Here is a 27,951-nt window from a genome sequence, read left to right on the forward strand (position 1 = left end):
ATTTTATAATTTGTTGGATTTTGCCCCCCACCAAAATTTTGCACAAAATCTGCTTCTGAGCCTCAAGTTCAAAGCTTCGCACATAACTCAATTTGGATCAATAATTCACCAAACTGGTACCGAAACGACCGCAATCGAGTTAGTTTTCCACATAATGAAACTCCACTAAATTCGGAGTTACAGAGAGAGATTAATTACTGTTTTAGTGAAGGTCTGTTCAAATTAATTATCGTATGAAACTACTACTGGTATTTTCGTCATTCCTCTCACCCTGTAGCTCATTTTTTAATACTATTTACATGTATGGAAATCTAACGAAATTACCCTTGTTGGCATTTCAATTTCGTCGAATTTGGAGTTACGATGTGTTCGTTAGACGATGTTGAATTTGAAGATCACAAGTAGATTTCTGCAGAATTAGTAATTGGACAGACCTTCACTAAAACGGTAATTAATCTCTCTCTGTAACTCCAAATTTATTGGGGTTTGATTATGTGGAAAGCTAACTCGATTACCGTCATTTCGGTAGCCGTTTGGTGAATTATGGATCCAAATTGAGTTGTATGCGAAGCTTTGAAGTTGTGACTCGAAAGCAGATATTTTGCAGAATTTTGGGGGACATACATTCACTAAAACGGTAATTAATCTCTCTTTGTAACTCCAAATTCAGCGGGGTTTGATTATGTGGAAAGATAATTCGATTACGGTCATTTCGGTAGCCGTTTGGTGAATTATGGATCCAAATTGAGTTGTATGCGAAGCTTTGAAGTTGTGACTCGAAAGCAGATTTTTTGCAAAATTTTGGGGGACATACCTTCACTAAAACGGTAATTAATCTCTCTTTGTAACTCCAAATTCAGTGGGGTTTAATTATGTGGAAAGATAACTCGATTACGGTCATTTTGGTATCCTTTTGGTAAATTATTGATCAAAATTGAGTTGTGTGCGAAGCTTTAAAGTTGTGACTCGAAAGCAGAATTTTAGGGGGGGCAAAATCCAACAAATTATAAAACAGGGGGGGGTAAAAGTCCGCGTTTTAAAACAGGGGGGGTAAAATTCCGATTTAATCAAAACAGGGGGGGCAAAACTGCATTTAAGCCAATTAATTAATATCTTAAATGTTTCAATAAGCAAATGACGACATATCAAATTAAATATTTGTATGTTACAACTTCAATTCATTTTGTAGGTTATAAGAAAAAAATAATTAATACTTTAACCGTTTTGATATTTTTTATAAATGTTTCATAAAAATTCTTCGATTACGAACAACTTCTAATGATTATAATAAATATTTTTACATAATTGTAAATGTTTTGATATATTAAATTTATAACGGATATATCATTAACAATTGCTAATAAATTATGATAAAATCGTTTTTTTATTTTTTTATTACCATGATATTGGTACGAAGTTTCCACCGCCGTAAGCGATTACTAATGTCCGTCGAGGAACCTGTGGGGCACACAAGGTGTGTTCTCCCCTCCCAACCGAATTTTCTCCATACGCATGAGTCGGGAATCGAACCCCTGACCACATGCTTAAGGGGGTCAAGACCCTTACCACTTGGACCAATTCATTGTTGGTAAAATCATATTTTTTATAGAGAAATGCTACTTATCGCGAATAGGAGCATCACGAACGTGTAGCGAATGACGTGGCATCTTTTAGTCCACCGATTTGCATCATTTCCATTAATTTATTTTGCTTTTGTTTATCTCTTCTCTCATCCTCGTCTTCCAAAATTTCTTATTCTAAAATTTTTAACTAGTCATTTTCATCTCTTCTCCATAATTTCTCTCTTAATCTCTTGTAACCAATTGAGGTCTTTTTCTATTACCTCTTAAGGCTGACCTCTTTTCTCAACTTGGTTTTTCTTTTTCTTATTTGAAAGAACTGTTAAGATGGGGTTTTGGAAAGTGAAGATTTTGATAACAAACTACTCTTAGAAAGTCTTTGTTTTGAGGGTGTATCGGTGGAGATGAACTGGTTGGCTATTGAAGAAATCGAATTTGTTAAGTGGTCAAAAAATTGGTGGTTGAAGGTTCCTATTTCCTACTCTTTTGTTCAATGTTTGCTAGGATGTTCAATAAATTAAGCCCAAAACTTGCAGGAGTGTAGTTGATGGTGTTCTGTTGAAACTTTCAGAGCATATTGAAATCATTTTTGGTTCATGATGTTGCTAGCAGAAGGTTTGATGCATTTTTCTTGTAAATGGAGTCATAATGATTTGCATAAATTTGATTTTGTTTACCTGTTAACAATGATCTATTTCACGAGGCTGTATTTCTTGACAAAACAATGATGGGTGTATTTCTTGACAAAACAATGATGGGTATTTGCATAGATTGATATAGTTACTAGTAATATATAGGAGTACAGTAAAAACGAAAAAAGAAAATATTTCCTTCGTGAAAATTCGCGAGAAGTTCATTCGCGTTATATAGCAATGCTCTTTTTTATATGTCTTACTAAAGATACTATAAATATAAGTATTTTTTGCCACAACCAACTCCAAAAAGTCATTTGCTAGGTTATTTTTTGCCACAACCAACTCACAAAGTCATTTGCTAAGGTACTCAAAAATGGCTCCCAAAACAAACTTAATATTCGAAATCAACAAAGTTAGTGAGAGTTTGAACGTTAATGTTGTTCATGTAATTCGGATGTGGTTGGTTCATTATGTTTCAAGCAACCATGACCTATTTTCTTTGTATAAGAATTTTTGTATAATAAGTTTAATTTTCATTCACACTACTTCTCGGGTTTTTTTTATGTATTATATTAACAAATTGTTGTATTGTTCAGGGTAAAAAAAAATACACAGCACAATGTGTCGCACTTTAATTTTTAAGTTTGAAAAGGACCTTAAGGAAGATAATGTTTACTCGATTACTAATTTCGAAATTGTTGCAGATGGTGGATCATACCCGTACTACTAGACATGAGCATAAACTAAACTTTCAGTTCCACATGAAGGTTAAACTTACAACTCGAAAAAAATTCCTTTTAATATATATTTAACTGAAAGTCATATTATTGTGTTCGCTCCTGATTACTATACAAACTATCTTTATGGTAAGAAATTTTAGTATGTTATGTATCCTTTTTTTTTGTCATTATAAAATGATTTTCGCTTTATATCGATATTTGTGTATATAATCATATTTTGTAGACATAGCATGCTAACTGGCATTAGAATTCAAGGCCAGAGAAAGACTTAGTTGGGCACTGCCCCAACACATCATATTTGGGCACATTTAATCAAAATTTGACAGCACATTACTTTTTTTAAAAAATAAAATAAAAAGTGTTTTTCTTCTCTCTCCGGTCTCCCACTCTTCCTTCTTCTTCCTCCCTAATTTCTGCAACAAAAAAAAATGTTTCCATTTCTTCTAAACTTATCAAAATACATATCTTCCTTCTTTGGAGCTATAATGTAAAAAAAAGAAAAAAAACTTCTCCTGGATCTATCACGATCTCTCCTATCTCACTAGGAAAAACAATAATTTCATAAAATCAACAAAACATTTGAACAACAACAACACACTTTAATGGAAAAAGTTTGGAAAAAATAAGATTAACTTGATTTCATTCACCATTATGGGAAGTTAAATTTAATTCACCACTCAATTTTTTCAATCAAAGCTCGATTAACTTGATTTTATTATGCCAACTTTGCATCATATAATCAAAATCAAGAGACAAGAAGAGAACGAGATGCGAGAAAATAGATCAATTTTTATCCCTTTCATAAATGAATCAAATCAAAATATTTCTAATTCTATTTATAATATTTTTTAATCATCCCTTTCCCATTTTTTCAATACATTTTATCCAATCCCTCTTTTTCAAGATGCAGACTCAGATCCTTATTCAATAGATCTTACTTTTCCAAAGTTTTTCCATTTAATTGTGTTGTTGTTGCTGTTCAAATTTTTTGTTGATTTTTTAAAATTGTAGTTTTTCCTAGTGCAATATGAGAAATTGGAGATAAATATCCTTTGATAAGTTTTGTTGTTGCAGAGATTGAGGTGAAATGGAAACGGAAGACTGGAGAAGACAAGAAAAAACACGTTTTATTTCATTTTTTAAAAAAGTATTATTCTTTATGTGATGTAAAATTTTGATTAGATGTGCCTAAATGTGATGTGTTGGGGCTGTGCCCAACTAAGTCTATATCGTATAGATCATCTATAAATTTTTTAATTTTTTTTGAAAATCATTTGATATGTTATTAAGATCCATCAAGATTTACGTTATTTAATAAACCGTTAATTTTGATGTGTCTCAATAACATATCAAATGGTTTTCAATTTTTCTAAATTTTTCTATGATGATCTATATGATCTAAACTTTCAATCCAACGGTGAATTTTGTAAAATTCGTATTTGTTATAATGTTATTCATGTCTGTTCTATCATAAACCACTTGATGAAGTGATCCATATTAGAATTTAACTAGAATTCAAAAGAGTAACCGTCATGTTCTTCACGTCATACGAAATGTATCAATTTATACTTTTTATATTTTTTTTAATATACAACACGTCAAAAATTAACATTCTTTACTAATTGGTGTACCCATTTTATATAGGCTCAAAATAAAATGTTGTGTATGTGATGATTCGGACGGTGCAATGTTTTCCATATTTGATCGAGATATTTCTTCATTGCTCATTAGTACACTCTACCTAAAGTTAGTCAAAGCGGTGACATCGTATATGATTCATGTAAATTCTAATATGGATCACTTTATCAAGTGGTCCATGGTGGACCAGTCATGAATAACATTATAACGAATACGAATTTTACGAAATTTACCGTTGGATTGAAAATTTATATCATATAGATCATCCATAGAAAAATTTAGAAAAATTGAAAATCATTTGATATGTTATTGAGACATATCAAGATTAACGGTTTATTAAATAACGTAAATCTTGATTGGTCTCAATAACATATCAAATGATTTTCAAAAAAATTTTAAAAATTTATGGATGATCTATACTATATAAACTTTCAATCTAACAGTGAATTTCGTAAAATTCATATTCGATAAATCACTTGTCCACGATAGACCACTTATAAAGGTGATCCACCATAACATTAGCCATATTCATGCGGAGCGAATGGCCTTGCATGAAAAATGGAATATATTGTTCAAAGTACTATGCAAAGAGTCTACAAGCATCTACTACTATTGGTATCCTAAATATAAAAGCTGAGATACAGTGCAGGGGGTGTCAATTGAAAATAATGGTTGGAAATTGGATAATAGTTATGTTGTCCCATTTAATAATGAGGTATGAAGGTCATGTTAATGTTTTGAGTATTGTAACAAAATCAATAAAGTATTTGTTCAAATATGTCAGCAAGGAACCTGATGAGCAACTATTGGTGTATCTACGAAGTGGAATATTGAGTTTTTTTCTTCAGTTTTTTTTTCTTTTATCTAATTTCTTCTATTCTTGGTTTTTCATCAAGTAACTTCATTTCTTAGATATTTTTCATGCTTTGTTTATCAAAATTCAAAACACTGCTAAAATAACTAAAAACTATCTAAAAATATCATAAAAATTCATGTCATCAACGATATACTCGTGCACTCACGAGTGTATAAAGTTTTTGGCGTCGTTGTCAGGGACTTGTTGAAGGTTGGGGATATCATTTTTTTTTCGTTATAGTCTTTTTATTGAAAAACGGAAAATATATATAATTGTGGCTAACTCTTTCCATAACTCTTTTTTTTCAATTATTCCAGTTTACACTTGTTACCGGAAAACATAGGGCAAGTGTTTCGAAAATGTTCAGGTTTGCCACGGTTAAACCGTGACTAAATGTCCAAAACTCTTTTTTTTTTTAAAAGGTGTAAAATAAGAATATTGGTTTGTTTGTAGGGGTAAAGGGTTAAATGTAAAGGTAGAAGAAAAAAAATTTCACATTTAAATTCGGACTTTTTCGAACCAAACTAAAAAGTCCTAAAAAAATCATGCTAATATTTTAACACTCAAACTCTACATTTATTTAGATTTGATGAGGCCGACATTTGGCTAGCCTATTTCAACGGTTCTACATGCAATTGAGGCAAAAACAAGTTAAACCAAACACAATCTAAAATATTTTTCTATATATCTAATTGATGCATATGTCACTGTTATAAACCAAAAAATCATTTTTTATGTTCGATAAATAATTTATGCATTTATTTATGTTATAAACCAAATATATACTCTCTCTGGTCTTATATATAAGAAACATTTCACTTTTTAGATTCATTGTAAAATTAATGTATTTAGACTATATTATTATCTAGATACATCAATTTTACAAAAAATCTAAAAAGTCAACTTTTTCTTATATATAGGACTGGAGGGAGTATTAAAATATTGTCAAAACTCAAAAGTTAACAAAGACATTGAACTCAATCACTCAAGTGTTTAGGACAATTTTTTATCGGACTTTACTTTTTAGACGGCTGAACTCCAGATTATTGTATCAGATTCTTTGATACAAAGAAGCAAAGGTTAAAAAAAAAATATTCACTTGGAGCAGCAGCTGTTATGAGCATCAGCAACACCTACAACTGTCTGTTACCCGTTATCCCACGCGCCTCCCATCAACGCGCCACCCTCTCCCTCTCTTCAACTCCATTTCTCTCTCTTCCAAAAACCCGCCAACGCCTCTCTCTATCCGCCATGTCTTCTTCTTCCTTCACTGAACTCATTGACGATTCTCACTTCGACTCTCTCCTCTCTCCCGACGATCTCATCTCCATTTGCGGCTTCGGTTCTCTCCTCTCCGGTATGATAACTACCTTCATTTTCCTCTCTGATTCTCTATCCTTCATCGCTTAACATTTTCTTTGAATCGCAGAGCGAAGCGCGCGAAGCACTTTCCCTGATTTGATCAATTTCAGAATCGCTAAGTTGAATCACTTCCGTCGTGTTTTCGCTCATGTTGCTCCTGTTTTCTTTGAACGCGGCATTGCTAAACCTGAAACTATGGTTTGTTCATAATTTCTTACTTTTATTCTAAAGAATGAATATTGAAGAACAAACATTTAAAAAATCTGTGATTCGGTTTTAATGTCTGTTTGGATTGGCTTATTTGAGTTTATCTATAGACATAAGACTAAGTTTGAAAGAACTTAAAAGAAAACATCTTATGAAAATTTTTGTAAGTGTTGTTCAGCTTATTTTTATAAGAGTCTGGTTGGATTAACTTATTTTTGAGCTTATGAAAATAACTTGTGTAAATAAATAAATTTTTATCTTAATTCATAAGTTCATTAGCGAAAATTGTATCTTCATAATTGTTTTATCATAAACTACATTGACAAGCTTATGAGTAATACATAAAAGCTTATTTATTTGCATAAGTTGTTTTGTATAAGTTCAAAAATAAGTTAATTCAAACGGGCTCAGTCTTCAGTATAGCTTATGAAAACAGCTCATAGCATATGTAAATATAATTTATCCGTATTTTATTTTTTCCCTAAAAATAGCTTATGCATAAGCGCTTATCATGATAAACATTTGTACTATAAGCTGCAAATAAGCTGTTTATCCAAACAGGTCCGTTTATGCCTTGCTCAAATTGAAGTTTTTGATTTTATTTTTTGTTGATTAAAATGTCAATAGGAAATCTCAAGCTTGAGTGTGGAGGCATGTGAAGGAGAAACTCTTGTAGTAACAGTTTTTGAGATAAGAAAATCTGAGGTATAGTGATAGCATTGAGTTTTTCAATTTTATATTCTAGTCATTTTTTTAAGTGATTTTTTTTTTTAATTAACTGAGAAATTGCGCTAATGTTTTATTGATTTGGTTATATCAGATTCCAGATTTTATTAAGAGGGAGGTTGAATTTCGGTTTCTTGCTGTAAGTTAAATGTTCGATTTTGAGTTTTGTGCTATTAGTCCATTTAAATTGGTAATAAACATTTGTGAGACTGTTTAAGAGAACTTATAATTTATGACATGTTCATAAGCTATTTTTAGTTTATTTTTATACACTCTCCATGATATCTTATGAAAACCGCTTATAGCTCATACAAAAGTATAGAATGAACAGTTGTTTATCCGTTCTGGACTTATTTCTTGGTTGTCTTAAAAATTTGATTTTTTATGTGGTTTGAGATGCTCAATTCTTTGTTTGTCTTAGGTTCTTCCTGAAACACTTGATGGCAAGTCTTTTGATTTTCCGGCGGTATGTGGTGATCATTTTGTAGTGACTTTAAGCATAGATTCTATGGTTATTGCATCATAAGAACTAAGAACATTGGTTGTTTAATTTAATTAGAAAATGTGTAATTTTTTCAGGTCCTTTGTGCACGTTATAGTGATGAGGAATTTTTCAACATTAGATGTAAAGGTATTTCCTGCAATTATAGTGCTGTGGTCTGTGGTTGATTATTTTGTTTTAAAGAAAAAAGTTATTGTGAAAATCTTTTCAAGCATGCCCTTTGATATTGTCTTTTGTTCTCAATTTATGTAAGCTTGCATTTTGATTCTGTTCAGGTAACAAGGAAATTTTATTTCAGCAATATGGACGGTGGAATATTGATAAAATTTGGAGAGATGATGTTTTTCCTTGCCGAGTATATCTACGACACTGGTAAGCATTTTCTAGCATGTTTGGATGAGTTTGACAACCTTTTCTCCCGTTGCAGTGTCATTTGACCGTGATTTTATAGAAGCTAAGATTTATAGATTCCAGTAAATGTGAGTTTCAACTGTGAAAACCAAAGTATATAATTACCATATTTCTTCTTGGATTTCTTTCTGGTTACCATTCTTTTCTGGTTGAATATATTCCTTGCTATTGAATGTAGAATCCATAATCATGTTTGCAACTGGAAGAAATTTCTTCACCACACAAGTTACACATTCACAAGCAACATTGCTCTTTCTAGTTTCTGTTTTATTTTCTTTTGTTTTTGAGATACTACTTATGCTATTTTCCTCTCATGTATCTTGTTACATTTTCACATACCCTTCTTTTCAATATATTTTCAATCTTATAATCAACAAAATCTTTCTAGTATCAGTTTCAATGAAACCAAACAGTACCATGACTGAGCAAACCAATTTTTTTGTGTAGTGTGCTTGCAGCAAAGAATCTTGGGGATACAGCCTACAACAACTTTCTAGATCATACCTACCTTGCTGACCGGAAAACAACCATTCGCGAGTACTTAGCAACCACAGGTTCTGGCATAATGGAAGAGGAGCCCCCTGAATCCCTCAAGTTCCGCTATGGTGGTTGATTACTTCAACGTTCAGTTTTTGCTGTCATTTGAGATCTCATTGTCAAGGAATGGAAGATAGGCTTAAACATTTTCATGTCAATAGTAAAATAAAATATATACATTAATAATACATTCATGCTATTTCCTCTAATTTGTTGTAAATTTTGAATATCAAGCTTAAGAATAACATTAAACAGAACCCATAGGGTGTGTACAACTTTCTTCTTTAAGAAAGAAATATTCATCTCAGCTTCTACCTATTATGGTGTACATAATCAATGCTTCAATAATTCGTTGTGTGTATATACAGAAGGAAATAAATATCCTTTAAGACTCTCGACGATGGAAGCATTGAGATTAATATTTAAATTTAAATATAAAAAAAAAAAAAAACTGAATTCTGTATTCACTAATAACTTTCCAAAAGAACTTGTTTGTCACATTAAACTATTAGAACTACTATCTTTCTCTAGATCTCGGATTAATAATTCCATCATCTTCTTATACATTGGCATGTAATGGTCATTTATCATTGTTTTTGAAAGTCTGAGTTTGCTGTACAGCTTTCTCGGTGTTTCATATAAGCGGACATGTTCTTCTATAGGATCATCAGAATTTGAATCTGAATTATCAGAAGGCATAGGCATAGACACGATATGCATGATTGTGCCTGGGGGATAAAATTGATGATTATCTAAGTTATCTGATGTTGTGATTGAATTACTGCATTCTGCAGCATCGGCAAGTTGATTTTCTTCTTCAGTTATCTCTTTTGCTGCTGCTGCCTCTTCTTCCTGATCATGAATGTCAATGGTATCATCCTGTTTTTGAAGCTCCTTCTCCAGTTCATACCATAACTGCCCTTCTGTTATATCATCTACGGTGGATGTGGTAATGTCTTGATTAGAAGCAATGAGCTGTTCCTCCTCATCTGTGTCATCATGGCCTGATCCTCCGCTTGAGGAATTGTGTTCATCTGTAAGCACCGACGTTGTTGCTGTCTCTTCAGTCAAAAGAGACCCTGATATTCTCTCAGATAATAGAGAAACTTCAGTTACGTCTTCTGCATCAGAGTTTGGTGACGGACCAACATTTCGGCGGCGTGCACTCATGCAAGACCACGATGACAGCGATGAGCGAGTTCTGACAACAGCTTCTGCAACACTTTGTGCACGCTTCATCATAACCTGCTAATATAAAACACAGCCTTCATAAGATCAACGATACATTATGTATCAAAGAATTGCAAGATGCAAGATGGATAACTACAAAATACAAATCCCATGTAAATATGTAAGCGTCATGATCAATCAATCATCTCTTGATATTATGCACAGATAGATAAAATCCCAATTCAAAGTTATATCCCAAAGACTACTATGTGATGCATGCCGTGAATGTCAATTAGAGATCAGGGAGTATAGAAGATGAAGCTACCTGAGTGCCAGTGGTTACTGGCCACAGAATAGCACCAGCACCAGCTACCCTAGCTTTTGCACTAGATATAGTCGGTAGGCGAGATCCAAGTGCAGTTGCAGAGCGGTAGACAACATTGAGGACCTTCGTATGTTCAACCTGATCCCGTAAATCATTCAACCAAGAGGAGGCAGTGACCTGATGAAAACCAACTTAAGTAAGAGAAAGACAAACTACATCATACATTAAGTGGGGTCGACTACATGGACCAAACCAGGCCATAATATTCTATTGTCATTCCTATTTAATTAAATTTATATAATTTTTCTAAATTATTACTAGTCTGATTAACAAAGGAGGCTGTTTTGAAAAAAAATTGTTGAATAGGAGTGACAATAGAAACAGGAGTGGCAATAAACACTGCCCAAAATTGGTTATGAACATCTACATTAATGTTTTGAGTAAAACCTCATTTTCATGAGGCAGCCTTGACAAGATTTTTTACACTAGTACCAACACTGGGGGAATAGCACGAATAAAGGTCCTCGACTATTTTCAATTCACATTTATAGTTAATCTATAACTTGGACGACCACATTAGTCCCTCTGCTAGAGACTAACATGAAAAACATATAATATATCGAAGATCTTTACTCGTGGTTCTGTAGTGTAGGGATTAATATATAAAATCATACAAGATTAGGGCTGAAAATGACAATTTAAATGTTAATCATTAATGTTCATTAAAACCATCTCAAGATGGAAGCACAGCTGCACTACCTCAGATCGGAGGTCATCAATAGAGGAAGTTGAAAATGTAGGCACCAAGTCAGAACCATTTATGATGGTAGTGATAAAATGCTTTCCCGATTCTGCTAACTCCCATGTCATACAAGCAGCTGCAAATATGACAATTATGATACAAGGAATTAGCAATGGTACTATGACAATAGAAGAAATGATATTAGAGAAAATTCAATGTTTTTTATAAATTAGAATCATGGAGAAATATCATGGTTGCCCAAAAGTTTAAAAAGTATCACAGCATGAACAACATTCTTCACTCATCTCCTCTACAGTATGTATTTGAAAAAGAAACTAGTGACTTCATTTAAAATTTACAACTACCAACAGTCCAAAGTAGACATCCTTGCTTTTAAGTGTTAAAAATGCAGCAGAAAATCATCACTTTTGTCATCAAACAAATAAGAATATAGATATCAACTGCATACATACAGTACATACATACATGTCATGCTTCACAATACAAATGTGATGAAGTATTTTGAAATCTACATCATCATTGAGAATCAGTCATAGAACTTGTACAAAGAAACAATTACATACACAAAGTACATCTCATGTTTCACAATAAGAATGTGTTAAAATAAGTTTAAATGCCGAGAAAAAGTCAAAGAACATGTACAAAGCACAATTAATCAAGATTGTGTGATAGTCATAAAAATAAAATAATTTTTTTAATGAATTATGTCTTAGTCAACTGAATAAAAAATTCATAGATAAAGCAGTATAATGGCATACCTGGCGCAAATGTGACACAAGTGCTTGAGGAGAACTCTTTCTGCTCTCTAAGAATATATGTTAAGAGTGCAGCAGTACCACCACCAAGTGAATGTCCAACAACCTACTTATACAGGCATATATATGTTAGACACAGGATGAAAAAAATAAAAGAAAAAATGCATTTTTGTATTGAAAATTAAATTTTGAAAGAAAATGGAATATAAAGTGACATGGCATAATGTAAGAAATAAGAGAAATTTCTTATTTAAAAAAAAGAATATAAGAGCAATACCTTGACACTGAAGTCTGGACATTCACCAAGAGCCTTAAGTAGGGTAGGAGTACAGAGCTTTGCAATCCACCGAGCAGCAGCAACCATACCACAGTGCGCATATCCTAAAACCAAGTTGCTTATCCCACCATCATTTAAAACCGAATGATGGAAGGGTACGACAGCACCAGTTGCAGCTGTCAGTGTGTCTTTTATGCTATGAGTGCCCCGGATCAATAAAAGTAAACATTTTGACTGTGTATCACGTATAATTGTGAAAGCTGGCTTCAGAAGCTGCAGAAAGATACCATACCATAGGATCAAATTGCAGAAAAACTGATGAAAACATGCTGATATACTTTAGCGGCTGAAAGTGGAATTTAACACGGTCAAACTTGAGAGAAAATTTAAACGTCATATAACTACCATATCATACAGGACTAAGTGCTGGGTCGGTATTGCACATATGAGGATGATACGATGAATGAGTGGTCACGTGTGACAAGTTAGGATTAAGAATTAAATCATTAGAGAAAAAGTAAGGATAGCTGCAATTGAGAAAATATGACAAAGTGCGGATGGATGGTAATGTGTAGAGACTAGAGAAGCCCCATAGAAACAACCAATGAGGAGGGCGAACCAGATGAAAAATTGTCCAATAGTAGGATCCGTTCAAGATTTTCCTTATTACAAACAGAATAGTGAACAAGATAGCAGAGACCCAAAAAAAAAAAGCTTCAGCAAAGGAAGTTGAAACAAGGTAAAGTCGTAAAGATAAGAAAACAGGGTAACCTTGTTTTGTATAAAAAACTACATCCTGTGGACTCAACTCTGTTAAACTATAACTAATACATATTCCATTCAAAACTCAGGCCCCGAAACCCCATTTCCTTGAAATTGTACGATGTTGCCAAGGTAGTTCCAACATTAATAAATTGACAAAACTATCCCTGAAGTTGTAACTTTTGATCATTTTAGTCACACCCTCCTAATAGTATTGAGTTTCATTTTAACAAACAAATATGAGAACTAACTTGACAACATTCATAGATACTTTTTTAGTTACCAATTTCATATAGTAATTATTTAACTTCCGAGACTAATTTAAAATATTGTCTTTTTTTATATTAACCCTATGGTTCCCAAGGGAAGGAGGCCCCGATAATCCAGAGTTCGGCCCCGAGGGTAAGTAAAGTCTAGCCAAGAATTGTTCCCACCAGGAATCGAACTCGGGTTCTCCCGAACGATCCAAATTTAAAACATTGTCTTGACTAAATAACCAACAATTTCGAAATACGTTTTTGATAATTTTAGGAACCAACTTGCCAGCACAGTAGAATTTAAGGGACCAACAAGGAAATTAGCTCATTATATTAGTACAAGAGCACACCTAATTCTACTATCAAACACCAAAAGCCATGATGATATGTACAATATTTTGTACTTTCCATAAAAGGAAGAGAAAAAAAATAGTAGTCAAAACTAAAAATGAAGAAGCAAATGTCATTTTCATTAGTACTTCCTTCTAAACCATGATGAAAATGAAACCACAATCTTAAAACCTATATCAATGGCTAAGTCTGAGTCTGCATGAACCTATGATTTGTCTTTACTCCTGTCTCCACCCCTAATCCTCCCAAAAACATAAACTAGACAAAATAAATAAATAAATGCATAAAAACAAAATCTTACCCCAGCTTTAGGCTTCTGCATAAGAACATCTTCAAGAGTGAATCCAGCTGAATCTAAAAACACAGGAAATGGCTTCTTCGAAAAAAACATACATAATGTCAAAAGCCTCAAAAGCTCATACAATTCTGCAATAATTTCATCTCCTTTAAGTTGCACACAATCGCTTCCAGCATACACACTAGCAACTGCTAAATTACCCTGCAATTCAACCAATCATCATCACTCTCATCACTTACACAAATTTCAACAATAACCCAAAATTAAAAAATCACTTTTTCTTCAACCCCAACATAAAAAAATCACTTTTTCTACAACCCCAAAATACAAAATCACAAAAAAAGGCTTAAATTTCAGAAATTGAACCTGTTTTCTCATGAAATAATTGATCCCAAAAGCTAAGTCACCAATAGGCCATTTTCCAAGGGTTTCAGAATAAGTAAACCTTAAAGTTTCAGACAAAGTCCCAATCGATTCAAGCAAAGTCGCCGGCGCCTGAGCAGGTCGCCGTGAAATCCTTCTCCGACGAATCGATCTACTCGATTTCGATACATCTCCATCGGAATGATCATCTTCTTCTTCATCCTTCTTTGTCAATCTCCGACTCACGTAGTACAACATCACCGCAGCTCCGGCCGCCGTCGCCATTGTACCCGTCGCCATAGAAAACACCAATCGGTGTTTCAGATCAAGAAATCAAAAATCAACCCCAATTGAATTTTCTTGGATAGAAAAAATGGGGTTTCGAAAAAAATTAGAAATTTAGGGTTTTGGAATTTTGGGTTTGTGTGTGTTTGTATGAAATCGGAAACGCAACAGAGAAGAAATAGAGAGAATGGTGTTTTAATTTTCTCTTTATGTGAAAAGATTATTACCAGTTTGGAAGGAACACGGCAATCTGAACAGAAGCTTGGTGGCAATAGTGGATTTATGTGATGACAAAAATACCCTTGGTTGTTTGTGTAATTTGGGGTTACGGTGGGGGTAAAATGAGAAGAAAATTGTTCATGATGAAGTGAGAGAGTGGGCACGATAGGGATGATGACAGTAGAATAACAAGTAAAGAATTTGTTTTTATGACAAAAAAAGTAAAGAATTTGTTAACCAAATATATTTGTTGGTACAACGTTTTTGTTTTTAGAAATGATGTTTGAAACCAACGAGTTTTATAAACGAAGTTTTCTCTCCTTACCTCTCCTGAATTTTTTATATCCTTAATATTCTAATTTTGTCTTTGTAGAAAAATTCGATTCGCAGAAACCGAATTTTTATTAGTGAAAATTCAGAGTAAATTTTGGTTTTTAGAAACCGGAATTTGTTTTCAAGGCAAAAAAAAAAATTTCGGTTTCTACAAACCGAAGTTTTTTCAAAGACAAAATTGGAAATTCAGAGGATAAAAGATTCACAGGGGGTGGGGAGAGAAAACATCTTTATAACCTGAACCGACTATGAATCCGTTAAAGTAATAAGGGCATGTTTGGATAGATAGTTTATTTGTAGTTTAAAAGACAAGCGTTCATTAAAACCCACTTGGGTTGGTCTGGTGGTATTGACTTGGGACTTGAGAGTGTGCTCCTTCTTAAGGTTTCGGGTTCGATTCTCTCTGGTGCCAATTTGAGTGGGTTAATTTAGCTTCTTCAAGAAAAAACAAGTGTTCATCATGGTAAGTCGTTATGTATAATCTTGTATAAGTTATTTTAGGGAAAAAAAATTAAAATAAGGTAAGTTATTTTTACATATGTTTTCATAAGCTATAGAGAAAACTGAGACCATTTAGGCCTTGTTTGGATTAGCTTATGCAAACAGCTTATGTATTTTTTATGTATTATTATAAGTTTGTCAAGGTAGTTTATGATAAAATAGCTTATAAAAATACAATTTTCACTATTGTGGACTTATAAAACAACATAAAACCTAATTTGTATTGCATAAGCTGTTTGCATAAGCTCAAAAATAAGCTAATCCAAACGGGACCTTAATTGACTTATTTTTCAACTTATACAAAACAACTTATGAAAATAAATAAACTTTTATGTATTATTCGTAAGATTGTCAATGTAGTTTATGAAAAAACAGTTATAAAGATACAATTTTCGCTAGTGAACTTATGAATAAACATAAAACTTTATTTATTTGCATAAATTATTTTTGATAAGCTCAAAAATAAACTAATACAAATAAATTGTAAGAATTTTAGACTACGAGAAGTTTGATTTTATTTATTTATTATTCTTATCTACTTAATAAGTTCGGTTGAGAGAAAGAAAAAAAAACTACTCTGTACTTTACAACAATACGCAGATTATGGTGTCACATGAAAATTTTAGACATAATTAACTCAAAAATTGAGGAAAATGAAGAACTTACACTAATATCAATAACGTAAGAGATCAAGATAAAAGCTTTTGTATGTAGAATATCAACTTAAAACCTAAAATATTTATAATGGATTAAACATGCAACAGACCATAAATTTTATAAAGTCTATCAATATTAGATTTCCATTCTTATTCATGATTTTAAGTTAAAATAAAAACATTGTTGTATTGGTTGGGGTTTGAAACATAGATTTCTCCACACTATTAAGTGTGTAAGTCTAACCATTAAAACTACTAAAAAAAAATATTTGGTGTTAATCTTCTAAATTTTAAGGTAGAGGCTCTCTAGTAAATTGAAGTTCTGTGGGATGGTAAATAAAATTTAGAATGAAGATCTATTTTGATCCTTCATAATCTGTTGACTATCAAATTTATCTTTAATATAAAAATATTAGGGATTAATTAAAATTTACTTTTGTTAGGGATAAAAATGAGTCGTTAGAAAATTGTGAAGGATTAAAATGGATATTCACTCGAATAAAAATAAATAAATAAAAAACAATATTTATTTTAATCTTTTTTGTTGTCAAATAAATTTAATTAGTTTAGTCAAAATAACTTAATTATTTCAATTAAATATATTTAATTCTTTTTGGTCAAATAATGAATGTAATTATTTTTTTTGGGATTAATGAATGTAATTATTTTGGTCAAATAGTAATTTAATTTTTTTTTTTGTGAAAGTAATTTAATTATTATTATGGTTAAATCCAAAATACTTCCAAACGACTAATTTTAATTAATAAAAAAATCGCATTCTCTAAATTTTAAAAAATAAATAAATAGTAATTTAATTATTATATTTTTGGTAAAAAAAGTACTAAATCTTTTAAAAAGATTCTGCAGTTATTAAGGACAAAAGCGGTGGTTCTGCAGTTCGACTCACACGGGGGATGTATGCAGTGCAGTGCAGGTGCAACCGTGCAAAACAAAAGGATCTATCGGTGACTTACTGGATCCAATTCATCTATCATTGACCAAAAGATCGATGATGTATGGTTTCAGTGACAGTGGGGAACACTTACTTAATTAGTACAGTACTATTTAGACCTGTAAATTTTGTCTTGTCCCATTACCAAATTTGTTGGTTAGTTACTTAGGTGTTTTTGACTGAACTCTGTACTCCTTAAATACAAAAATTAGGTGATTTTGATGTGATTTGTTGGAGAAAAATGTTAGTATTTGTAAAAAAAAAAAAAAATTGTCTTAAAATACAATTCAAACACTTGTTAAATAAGAAATATACATATTTTTATAAAAAATGTCTCTTTTTTTAAAAATTTATATTTAAATAATGCCTTAAGGCGATTTGTTAACGCTTTCTAAGAGAATGGATTTTCATTTTCTCATGAAATAGTAAAGTGTTATATCTTATCATTCATCTATAATATGTAATAAGCCAGACTTATTTCCCTTTCTCTCTCTTCTCCTCATTCAACCTCATTCCTCACATTTAATGTTGATATACATATATTTATAATAAAATGGAATATGCCTTATATTCTTTTTTTTTAAAACAGTAATATTCTAATATGCCTTATTTCAAAAAGGAATGAAATATGCCTTATATTAAATTGCCTACTTAAAAAGGAAATAATTCATAATGAAATAATTCTAATTAATTAAAATATTCGATTTAAAAATAATAATAAAAATATTTCATTTATTATTATTTCAACTTCAAATATTTTATTTTTTGACTAACTTAAAATAATTTTAAAAACCAATTTTTATTTATTTATTTTTGTGGATGAAATGATTTAAACAAAATGAAAAAACGTGAAAATAATATTTTATATTTTTTTAAAATGAATCATGGCTTGACCAAAAAAAAAAAGAATCATGGAATTTTCTTTTTTGAAAAAGATGTGATAATATATGAATGTTTTTGATTGTTGATGAATCATGTAATTTATTATTTTGACTAATTGGTCATATTTGTTATTAATGATTTTAATTTCATATTAAAGACAAAATTATTCATATCTCCATTTTTCTCTCTATATATACTAGAACTTTCACCCATGCGGTGCATGGGTCTAATTATGTGTAATATGTAACAATAAAAAATAAAATACAAAAATTCTAAGGGCATTTTCAATAAGAGTAGTATATGGAATTTCATAGACTAATTATTCTATATTTGTTTATGTGCTTATTTTATATTTTATATATTTTTTAAATAATTTTTGAACCCCATCGTTTTGTTTACTTATTAAAAAAAATTCCTGATAACTAAAGGTTAAAAAATTGATGATAATTAAAGGTTAAAAAAAATAAATTAAAGACATAATCAAGAACATAAACTTAAGTAGACATCCATAAATAAATAAAAATTGTGATTAATTCTGCCGTTCAAATTTATTGAAAACAGGGTTAACATATTAGGATTCCTAAATTCTTTCATAATTGAAGAACATGTTTTAGCGGTTGAAATGTTTTATTGTAAGTAAGAGATACAGGTTCGATGACAAATCTGTATATTTTTAATATAAAGCTGCAATAAAAAAAAAATGAGGGGAAAAAAATTTTGGTTTAGGGTTAGCTTATGTTAGCAAGCTTATAATATAAGAGATTATCGGTTTTTAATTGTTTAAATTGTGCAATGAAAATTGATGGTGCTTAATTATCGTATGAAATCTTTCCTATGAAAGTTGATGGAGCTTAACACTTTGTGGACATAATTTAAATCACAATTGGTCTGCTAGTGCATATTATATCAATTGATCATCGGTTAATATTAAATCTGCAATATTAAAAACAAAATAATGAATGTGATTAGTGACATGACTATGGTTGTGTTTGGTTGTATTGCAAAAAAAAATGATTTAGTAGAATTGAGTTTGATAATAACTTTCCAAATTACACGTGATAATAACTTTCCAAATCTCACATGATAATTATTCTCTAAATTTATGATCCGGTAGAAAAAAAAATCATTGATCAGGAAAGACATAAAAATATTTCGTGATGAATAATATAGTCAACAATAATTTTGATATGATATACTTTTAAAATTGATGGTGCTTATCAATTATTGCACATAATTTTAATCACAATTGGTATACTTGCCATAATGGTTGGAAATATTGTCTTGCATTGAAGGGTTGTGGGTTTGAACCCTAGTCAAGACAAAATTGTATTATTTTTTAATAAAAATTGCAAGATAAAATGGAGGGAAAACAGGAAAAACAAATTAGGGTTTAGAATTTGCTTGTGTATACAAGCTTATAATATAAAAGATATGATCTTTGTGTGAATATTACAACTCACAATTTTTCAAATCTTTTCTTTTAGTTATTTCTCTTAGTTATTTTCATTGTTATTTATTTACTTGAATTACTTGAATTTTTAATTTATTCTCTCTTTTATGAATCATATTTGTTATCTTTATAATTTTCTTCAACTTTTTCTTCTTTATTCTATAATTTTGTTGATCATTCTCTCTTTTTCTATTTTTCAGGAATGTGATCATAAAGAAAGATATGGAACACGAGAAACAAAGTTGTTTTCATGGGAGAATGCAAGAATATTGAGAACATTTTGTTATTAATAAAATAAAATAATAGTGAATTATTGACAAAATAAATAGTAATTTTTTTTATATTGTAATTATTATTATTTTATAATAAAATGGAATATGCCTTATATTCTTTTTTTTAAAACAGTAATATTCTAATATGCCTTATTTCAAAAAGGAATGAAATATGCCTTATGTTAAATTGCCTACTTAAAAAGAAAATAATTCATAATGAAATAATTCTAATTAATTAAAATATTCGATTTAAAAATAATAATAAAAATATTTCATTTATTATTATTTCAACTTCAAATATTTTATTTTTTGACTAACTTCAAATAATTTTAAAAACCAATTTTTATTTATTTATTTATATTTGTGGATGAAATGATTTAAACAAAATGAAAAAACGTGAAAATAATATTTTATATTTTTTTAAAAATGAATCATGGCTTGACCAAAAAAAAAAAAGAATCATGAAATTTTCTTTTTTGAAAAAGATGTGATAATATATGAATGTTTTTGATTGTTGATGAATCATGTAATTTATTATTTTGACTAATTGGTCATATTTGTTATTAATGATTTTAATTTCATATTAAAGACAAAATTATTCATATCTCCATTTTTTTCTCTATATATATATGATCTTTGTGTAAATACTACAACTCACAATTTTTCAAATCTTTTCTTTTAGTTATTTCTTTTAGTCATTTTCATTGTTATTTATTTACTTGAATTACTTGAATTTTTAATTTATTCTCTCTTTTATGAATCATATTTTGTTGTCTTTATAATTTTCTTCAACTTTTTCTTCTTTATTCTATAATTTTGTTGATCATTCTATCTTCTTCTATTTTTCAGGAATGTGATCATAAAGAAAGATATGGAACACGAGAAACAAAGTTGTTTTCATGGGAGAATGCAAGAATATTGAGAACATTTTGTGGGGCCTCAAATTAACTTCTTAATTTGGATGCTAATAGTGTTTATTCTTTTGTTTGATAGTGTAATAATCCTATTAGTTGTCTTCATTGTTAATCATTTGTTGTAATGGGTTGAAGTACCTCTTCCTGCATCTTATTTTGATTTTGTCTATAAAAAAAAATAAACCATATTTGTTGTCAAATATTAATTAATAAAATTATTTATGTGTACATCGATCAATTTCTGGCGTTTTTTTTCTTCTTTGGTGCCTTAAAAAAAGGTTTCCTCTTTAATATTTGATTGAAAGTTTTCTCTTTACATTCAACTACTCACTCCGTCCCATATTATAAGAAAAAAAATCACTTTTTTATGTCCAAAATTATAAGCAAAAAAAACTAACTTTTATCATTTTCAAAATTTACTTTTATTTATTCTCATAAAATTAAATGCAAATTGCATTTAATTTACTCTCTCTCTTCTTTTCTCAATAATAAATAACCAAATAAAAATTCTTTTTACATATTCCCATGAAACTTATTTCAAGAAAAACACAAAAAATCATACTTCAAATCATCATATTCCACTTTTCTTAATAAGTGTGAAATTATTTTTTTTGCTTATATTATGGAATGGAGGGAGTATGATAGAAATTTGCATTTATTTTTTTTGCAAAAATTTGCATGTATAACAAGTTTTTTTTGCTAAAAAAATAAGTTTATTTTTCGGTACCAAAATATTATCACATATAACAAGCTAATTATTACTGACCACCATCATCTATGCGACATTTAATAGACCGGACAAATATATTTCCCTAAATAAAAAATTCTTATAGTTTTTTTGGTACAAAAAAATCTTATACTTTTTTCAGTCAAAAAAATCTTATACTTAATAGCGTAAAATAATCTTTTATAAACAAAATAAAAATTTGAAAGTCACAAGATAATGCATCATCTCCATTGATTTTGGTGTAATGAAAACCCCTTTAAATTAATTTGAATTGCTGGTAATTCTGCCGATTCAATGCACCAAAAAAATCAAAAGTTATCAATACTTAGGTATATGAACAATGGTGACTGTGTAATTGAAATCGGCGAGGAGAAGATATATTTTCAAACTTTGCTACGTTATATATTGAACAAGGAAACCAGAGAATTCAGTTTTTGAATTATTGAAATTGAAATCAATAGGATTGATCGAGTGAAAAGGATACACCGTAATTAAATAGAATTGTGTTAATTTAGAAACTATTATGAGCCTCAGATTAAATAAAATATACGGTTGAGATTTGGTGTCAAACTATTATGAGCCTTAGATTAAATAAAATATACGGTGCTTATAAAAAAAATATACGGTTGAGATTTGGTATCAAACTAAACTTTGGCACCTGTTGTCGACGAATCCTTACTCATTTTATAATATTATTGACTTTCTTCAAAAGATTATGCAAAGTTAAATTGAAATAATAAAAAAATTACTTAATATTTCGGCACTAGCATTTTCGGCATTTCTGCCAGTTGAGTTAGGATTTGTGGACTGAGAGCTCATATTTTTACTCATATATATTAATACATAGACCTATTTTTTGTATTTTTTATGGGGTCTATATATGTTTTTTATTTTATTTTTTATTTATACGAGATCTATTTTTTTAATTTATACATGGACTATATTTATATTAATATATTAATACGTGGTCTATTTTTATTTTATAATTTATATCGGGCCGGTATTTTTACTCATGTATTTATATGAGTACTATATTTTTATTCAAATATTAATACATAGACCTATTATTTTAAAACTTTATACAATATACAAGGTTCTATATTTATTTTTGTTCATGCATTTATTTTAGGGAGTATATATTTAGCTTATCTAGAGATAATTCTAGGTCTCAGGATTAGAATAGATGAGTATATATAGAAAGTGACGATTCTTTAGAAATGTAGAGTGGCCTATATAGGCCTAGGAATAACAACTTGGGGCGAGATATCCTCACCACGATGTGAAGATGACCGTTCCACCTATTTAGGGACATATATCTCACATGGACTATAATTTTGGTCCTCAATCTCCTGAGGTTTGACGGAGTTCCTGCTGACCCCTTCTTCCATTTAGGGAAATATCTTCATCAGACCCTCTATCCCGACGGACCTTTCATCATTTTTAGGCGAACAACCCACTTAGGCGAGTTAGGTCTTAGGCGATGATGCCCCGATATTTTGTCCAGTACAATTTTATTTTGAGGGTATTGATGTGGAAATTAACTAATATAAGATAATTTTTTTAGGTTATTTTTGTTTCATATTTATTTTACTATAGATATTATGAGATTAATTTAACTCTTTTTTTTTGTTTGCTTAGAGACCTTCAAGAGTATATATTTTACTCATATATTAAGGGACATGCGTTATTTTTCTATAATTTATATGAGGGTCTACTTTTTTATTTACTTACATGGGGTTATATTTATATTCATATATTAATACGGGGTCTATTTTTATTTTGTAATTTATGTAGATTTTTTTTGTAATTTATATGAGACTTATATTTTTACTCATATTATCAGGAGTCGGGATGACAATTTGACACATCCCCAATGGGCACCCACAAAAAAACCCACGACGGATAGGGTAAAAACCTGTATGTTGGGTACGGGCCCGAGTATAGGTAATTACCCATAAAAATGAGCGGGTATTGGTGCGGGTACGGGTACCTTAGTACCCACCTCGCGCCATACCCACAAAATATTTATTTTTTTTATTTTATTTATATTATTATATAATAATATATATGTATATCAATTTTAAAAAGTTATACTCTTATACATTTTTAATAAAAATGTTTATTTATAAGATTATGCAAATCCAATGTGAATATGTCAACAAATATATGAATTTTAACTTGAGGTTAGTAATGATTTTGTTTATAATTTTCTATTAAAATGATATGATTTTTTATAATTGATCAATTTATTTTTCGCAAAAATGCGGGTAACGGGTACGGGTATGGGTACTTAGGTGCCCATATGGTATGGGCACAGGTACAAAGGTTGTTACCCATGCAGGGTTTGGGGACGAGTATATGTATTTTTTTCAAACTGCGGGTATGGGGATGAGTACTATAGTACCCTACTCATACTCTACCAATTGTCATGCCTAATCAAGAGGATATTGACATGTACAATTAAATGATATAAGTTATACATGGTTCTATATTTATTTAATATTTTGTTTCATATTTATTTTACTAATGATATTATGAGGAATTTTTTTGTAATTTATATGAGGCTTATTTTTTTTACACATATATTAATATAAGGCTTATATTTTTACTCATATAATAATACAAGGGACTATTTTTATTTTTGTTAATTAATATGGGGACTACTATTCGGTTCAAACTTTAAAAAGTAAATTTTCACTTGAAGTGTTGTCTACTTAAACTTTGGTTAGTCTCTTCTACTTCAAATTCTATTGTGTAATATTTTTTGAGTTTAATGAAGATGCACTGACAGTGTAAAATAATTTTACACTATCATGTAATAAAAAAATTTCAATTTGACATGTCATATCAACAAAATGGGGTAAAGTGACGGAAAACATGGTTGTTATTGGTTGACAATATAAAATTATTTTACACCATTAGTGCATATTCATTTTTCTCATATTTTTTATGTCGTTTTCGTTTTCTTTTAAATTATGATTTTTTTTTCCAGTTTTCTTATGAACTTAAATCAAGCGAGTTTTAAAATCGGACTAAACCGGTTGGTCCGATCAGTTGAACGGTGTCTATGTCTGATCCATATCGGGTTGAAAACTGATATACTACAAAATTTTAAAATTGGAAAAATCGAAGAAAAAAATCGCCGTTTCGGTTTACGTCCCTTAGTTTTAATCTATTTCTTTTTGTCTTAATAAAATTTTAGCATAAAATTAAACAAAAAAAATAGCATAAAAAAATTAATTTCAAAATAAAGAATAATAATATATAAATCACACGATAATTGTTAAATTTGTAAAAATCAATTAGGCCTTTCTAGCCCGTGCTTGGGAGTAATTACCGATAGAAAATCAAGTTTTTGGCCAATGTAAGACCTCTATAAACAACATAAAGTTTCGTAAGCATCATGTCAGACGACTCACGAATGAAACCAGAAAAGTCTGGTAAGTAAAAATATAAATTGTATCTGATAAGACCCTCATAACTAGCTCTAATCGGGGAACCTAAACAACTACCGTCAACGTTGAGGACCACCAAGAGAAGTTTTCATTGTTCCATTTGATGAACCTGTACCAACGTGATTAGAGGAGAAAAAAGACGTGAAAATCTCGATCAAGCTCTGGATGTTGAAGGATAGCTGATTTAAGGACAAGATTCATTGTTTAAATAAATTAAATTATGATATCTCCATACACCAAACATCAGCCGAGAAGGAATTAGCTTGGGGACACATGGAGCCAACCTTGAGCCAATCATGTGCGTCAATTATAGAGAAGAAAGTTCAGTCATTGAATTCAATGTGGTGCCAAAGGTTTCTAGAGAATGTATAGTCCTGAACATAATGAAGGAAAGTCGTTTCCTGGAGGCCACATCGAGTAAAAATAAAGGAAGTGTCCAACTTCCGATGATTGAGTAAGGATAAAGCAGGAACCGAATTATGTCAGGCTAACCGTAAGAAAAATATGATATTCGCATGTAACTAATTTACTTTAAATAAAATGCAGAAAGTCAAAAGTTTAGAAATAAAAAGATGATCTTCGAATGTAACTACTCTACTTTATTTTATGTGCGCAGCAAATTTGAATTGTGTTAAATTGTTTTTGTAATAAAAATAAATTTAAATGTATATTGGTCTTCATATTTTCATAAAAGTAAAATTTAGATCCCTTATTAAAAAAAATGATTTTTTTGGCTTATTTGTTTTTTCCAAAATTTTAGTCATTATTTAATTATTGGCATTTTAATTTTTGAAGTAGCAAAATTTGTTACACATATTTTTAAAGACAAAAAAATTTGGTGACTTATTAAACATATATATATATATATATATATATATTAGTGTAATTTATCATTTTTTGTGTTAGATAATTATGAAATTTGAAATATTAAAATCTTAATTTTTATAGTCACTTTTTAACCCGTGCTTGGCACGGGTCCGGATACTAGTTGTGAGAAAATAACTTATGAAAAATTTCATAAGGTAAAAATCAGATTTTACTCTTGTCCGTAAATCATGCATGACAAGATTCATTTATTTTTTCTCGTTTTTGTCAAATAATTTAATTACATAACATATAAAAAAGACATGTACCAATGAAAAGTTGCAATGAAACATCAAACAAGTACTAGGTATTTCCTCTTTTTGTATACTGCTATTGAAAGATGACTTTTTATTGGTAATAGGTAAACTGTGCAGACAGACAATAAAAGCATGCATGGGAAAGTTAAAAAGAAAATATGGAAAAAGTAATAACAAGGGTATTTTAGGAAGATCAACTAAAATTATACATTGATATTCTAAAACGACTTACATTTTGGTACAAATTTTTTTCCAAAATGACTTGCATTTTGGAATGGAAGGAGTATTAGATAAAGTTATACCCTTAAGATGAATAAGTAGAATGTTTAAAGTTCAAACTCCAACTCCTATATATATATATAAAATGTAATGTCCCTATCAACTGACCTAAATTTACGAGGATAAACACACTCCATTTCCCTTTTTTAAAGCCATTAAAATTGAAAAATCTTCATGCATTTAAAATTGTACAATTATATAAAAATATGTTAAGTTAATGCCTTAAAAATGAAATATTTAACATTTTTAAAAAAACAACTTTATTTAGAATTCTTAAAGAATGATCCGTTCAGAAACTACATTCCACTCGCTTGGTTTCATAATCTATGTTCCGAATCAGAGCTTTATACACACCAGAACCCTCTACCGCTGGTAACCAAGCTTTTTGGAAGGCTCTTTGAAAAGTCCAGGTACCTCAATGTGTTAAAAATTTTCTCTGGAGAGTGGCTAGACATATCCTACCTACTAGGGAAAGATTGGATTAATCAAAAGGCATCTATTTAGATCCAACTTGTCCTCTTTGTCATGTTGAGAAAGAATCTCAAGACCACTTGTTCATGCACTGCCAGGTGATTCAAAGGCTTTGGTTTGTTTCTCCGCTTGGTTTACATGTCCCTCCGTTAATGAGTCTGTCTGATTGGGTGCATAAGTGGCTCACCAACTCCAACCTTCAAGCAGCTCAATTATTTAGTCTCACCCTCTGGCGCATTTGGAAAGGACGAAATGATGTTGTTTTTAATAATTCTCAATTCTGTCCTGTGAAAATTGCATCTGAAATTTCTGGTTTTGCAGCTGAGTTTAATGAAGCCTGCAATGTTTTTACAGGTGAGGGCAGCTCTGGTCTAAGCACTACTGCAGTTGATGGTTGGGTTTCTCCTGCTGTGGGGGTCACAAAAATTAACATTGATGCCGGTTGTTTTGATGATAATTATACTTGTTGGGGACTGATTTCTAGGAACTCTGAAGGTGGTGTGTTAGCAGCGATTACAAAGAGGGAAACAATTAATTCTACACCTCTATGGCAGAAGCTTTGGGGTTGCGATGGTGTCTCAATTGGATTTTTGAACAAAAATTGCAGGATGTGGTTGTGGAATTAGACTCGGAAGTTGTAGTGAAGTGTGCTTATGGGTCTTTTTGTAATGCATAAATTGATTTGATAATTGCTGACTGTCTTGACTTGTTAGGTAGATTGCTTAATGTTAGTATAGTTGCTGTTAAGAGGTGTAAGAATAGGGTTGCTTATGGCCTTGTAGGAATGGCTAGAAATGTAGGATCTATGTTGTGGTGGGGAAATGTCCCTGAACCTGTTGCCTCTATCATTTGTAATGATATTTTATTATTGCAATGAATGAGAAGTTTCATGTAAAAAAAAATATATTATGGGCCCTGA

General features: G+C 30.4%; 2 protein-coding genes and 1 pseudogene across 3 annotated transcripts; 2 read left to right on the forward strand and 1 right to left on the reverse strand.

Annotated features, from left to right (window-relative positions):
- Positions 1–6,505: 6,505 nt before the first annotated feature.
- LOC123883813 lies at positions 6,506–9,512 on the forward strand. The gene is made up of 8 exons (XM_045932749.1): positions 6,506–6,806; positions 6,879–7,009; positions 7,646–7,723; positions 7,839–7,883; positions 8,166–8,210; positions 8,324–8,375; positions 8,522–8,618; positions 9,105–9,512. The coding sequence occupies exons 1-8, from the start codon at positions 6,566–6,568 to the stop codon at positions 9,268–9,270; spliced, it is 855 nt and encodes a 284-aa protein (XP_045788705.1). The 5' UTR covers positions 6,506–6,565; the 3' UTR covers positions 9,271–9,512.
- A 125-nt stretch (positions 9,513–9,637) lies between these two features.
- Positions 9,638–15,290, reverse strand: LOC123883812. Of its 2 annotated transcripts, none has more exons than XM_045932748.1 (7): positions 14,519–15,290; positions 14,156–14,353; positions 12,485–12,757; positions 12,211–12,313; positions 11,449–11,567; positions 10,690–10,866; positions 9,638–10,439 (listed from the first exon to the last, which is right to left on the reverse strand). In XM_045932748.1, the coding sequence occupies exons 1-7, from the start codon at positions 14,813–14,815 to the stop codon at positions 9,690–9,692; spliced, it is 1,917 nt and encodes a 638-aa protein (XP_045788704.1). In that variant the 5' UTR covers positions 14,816–15,290; the 3' UTR covers positions 9,638–9,689. The 2 variants fall into 2 exon arrangements, with proteins under 2 accessions (XP_045788704.1, XP_045788703.1); XM_045932747.1 differs by having other exon boundaries at positions 9,638–10,442; positions 14,519–15,047.
- An 8,718-nt stretch (positions 15,291–24,008) lies between these two features.
- LOC123886658 lies at positions 24,009–27,909 on the forward strand (annotated as a pseudogene).
- Positions 27,910–27,951: the final 42 nt, after the last annotated feature.

The sequence above is a fragment of the Trifolium pratense genome, linkage group LG5 (assembly GCF_020283565.1).
Source record: "Trifolium pratense cultivar HEN17-A07 linkage group LG5, ARS_RC_1.1, whole genome shotgun sequence".
NCBI lineage: Eukaryota > Viridiplantae > Streptophyta > Magnoliopsida > Fabales > Fabaceae > Trifolium > Trifolium pratense.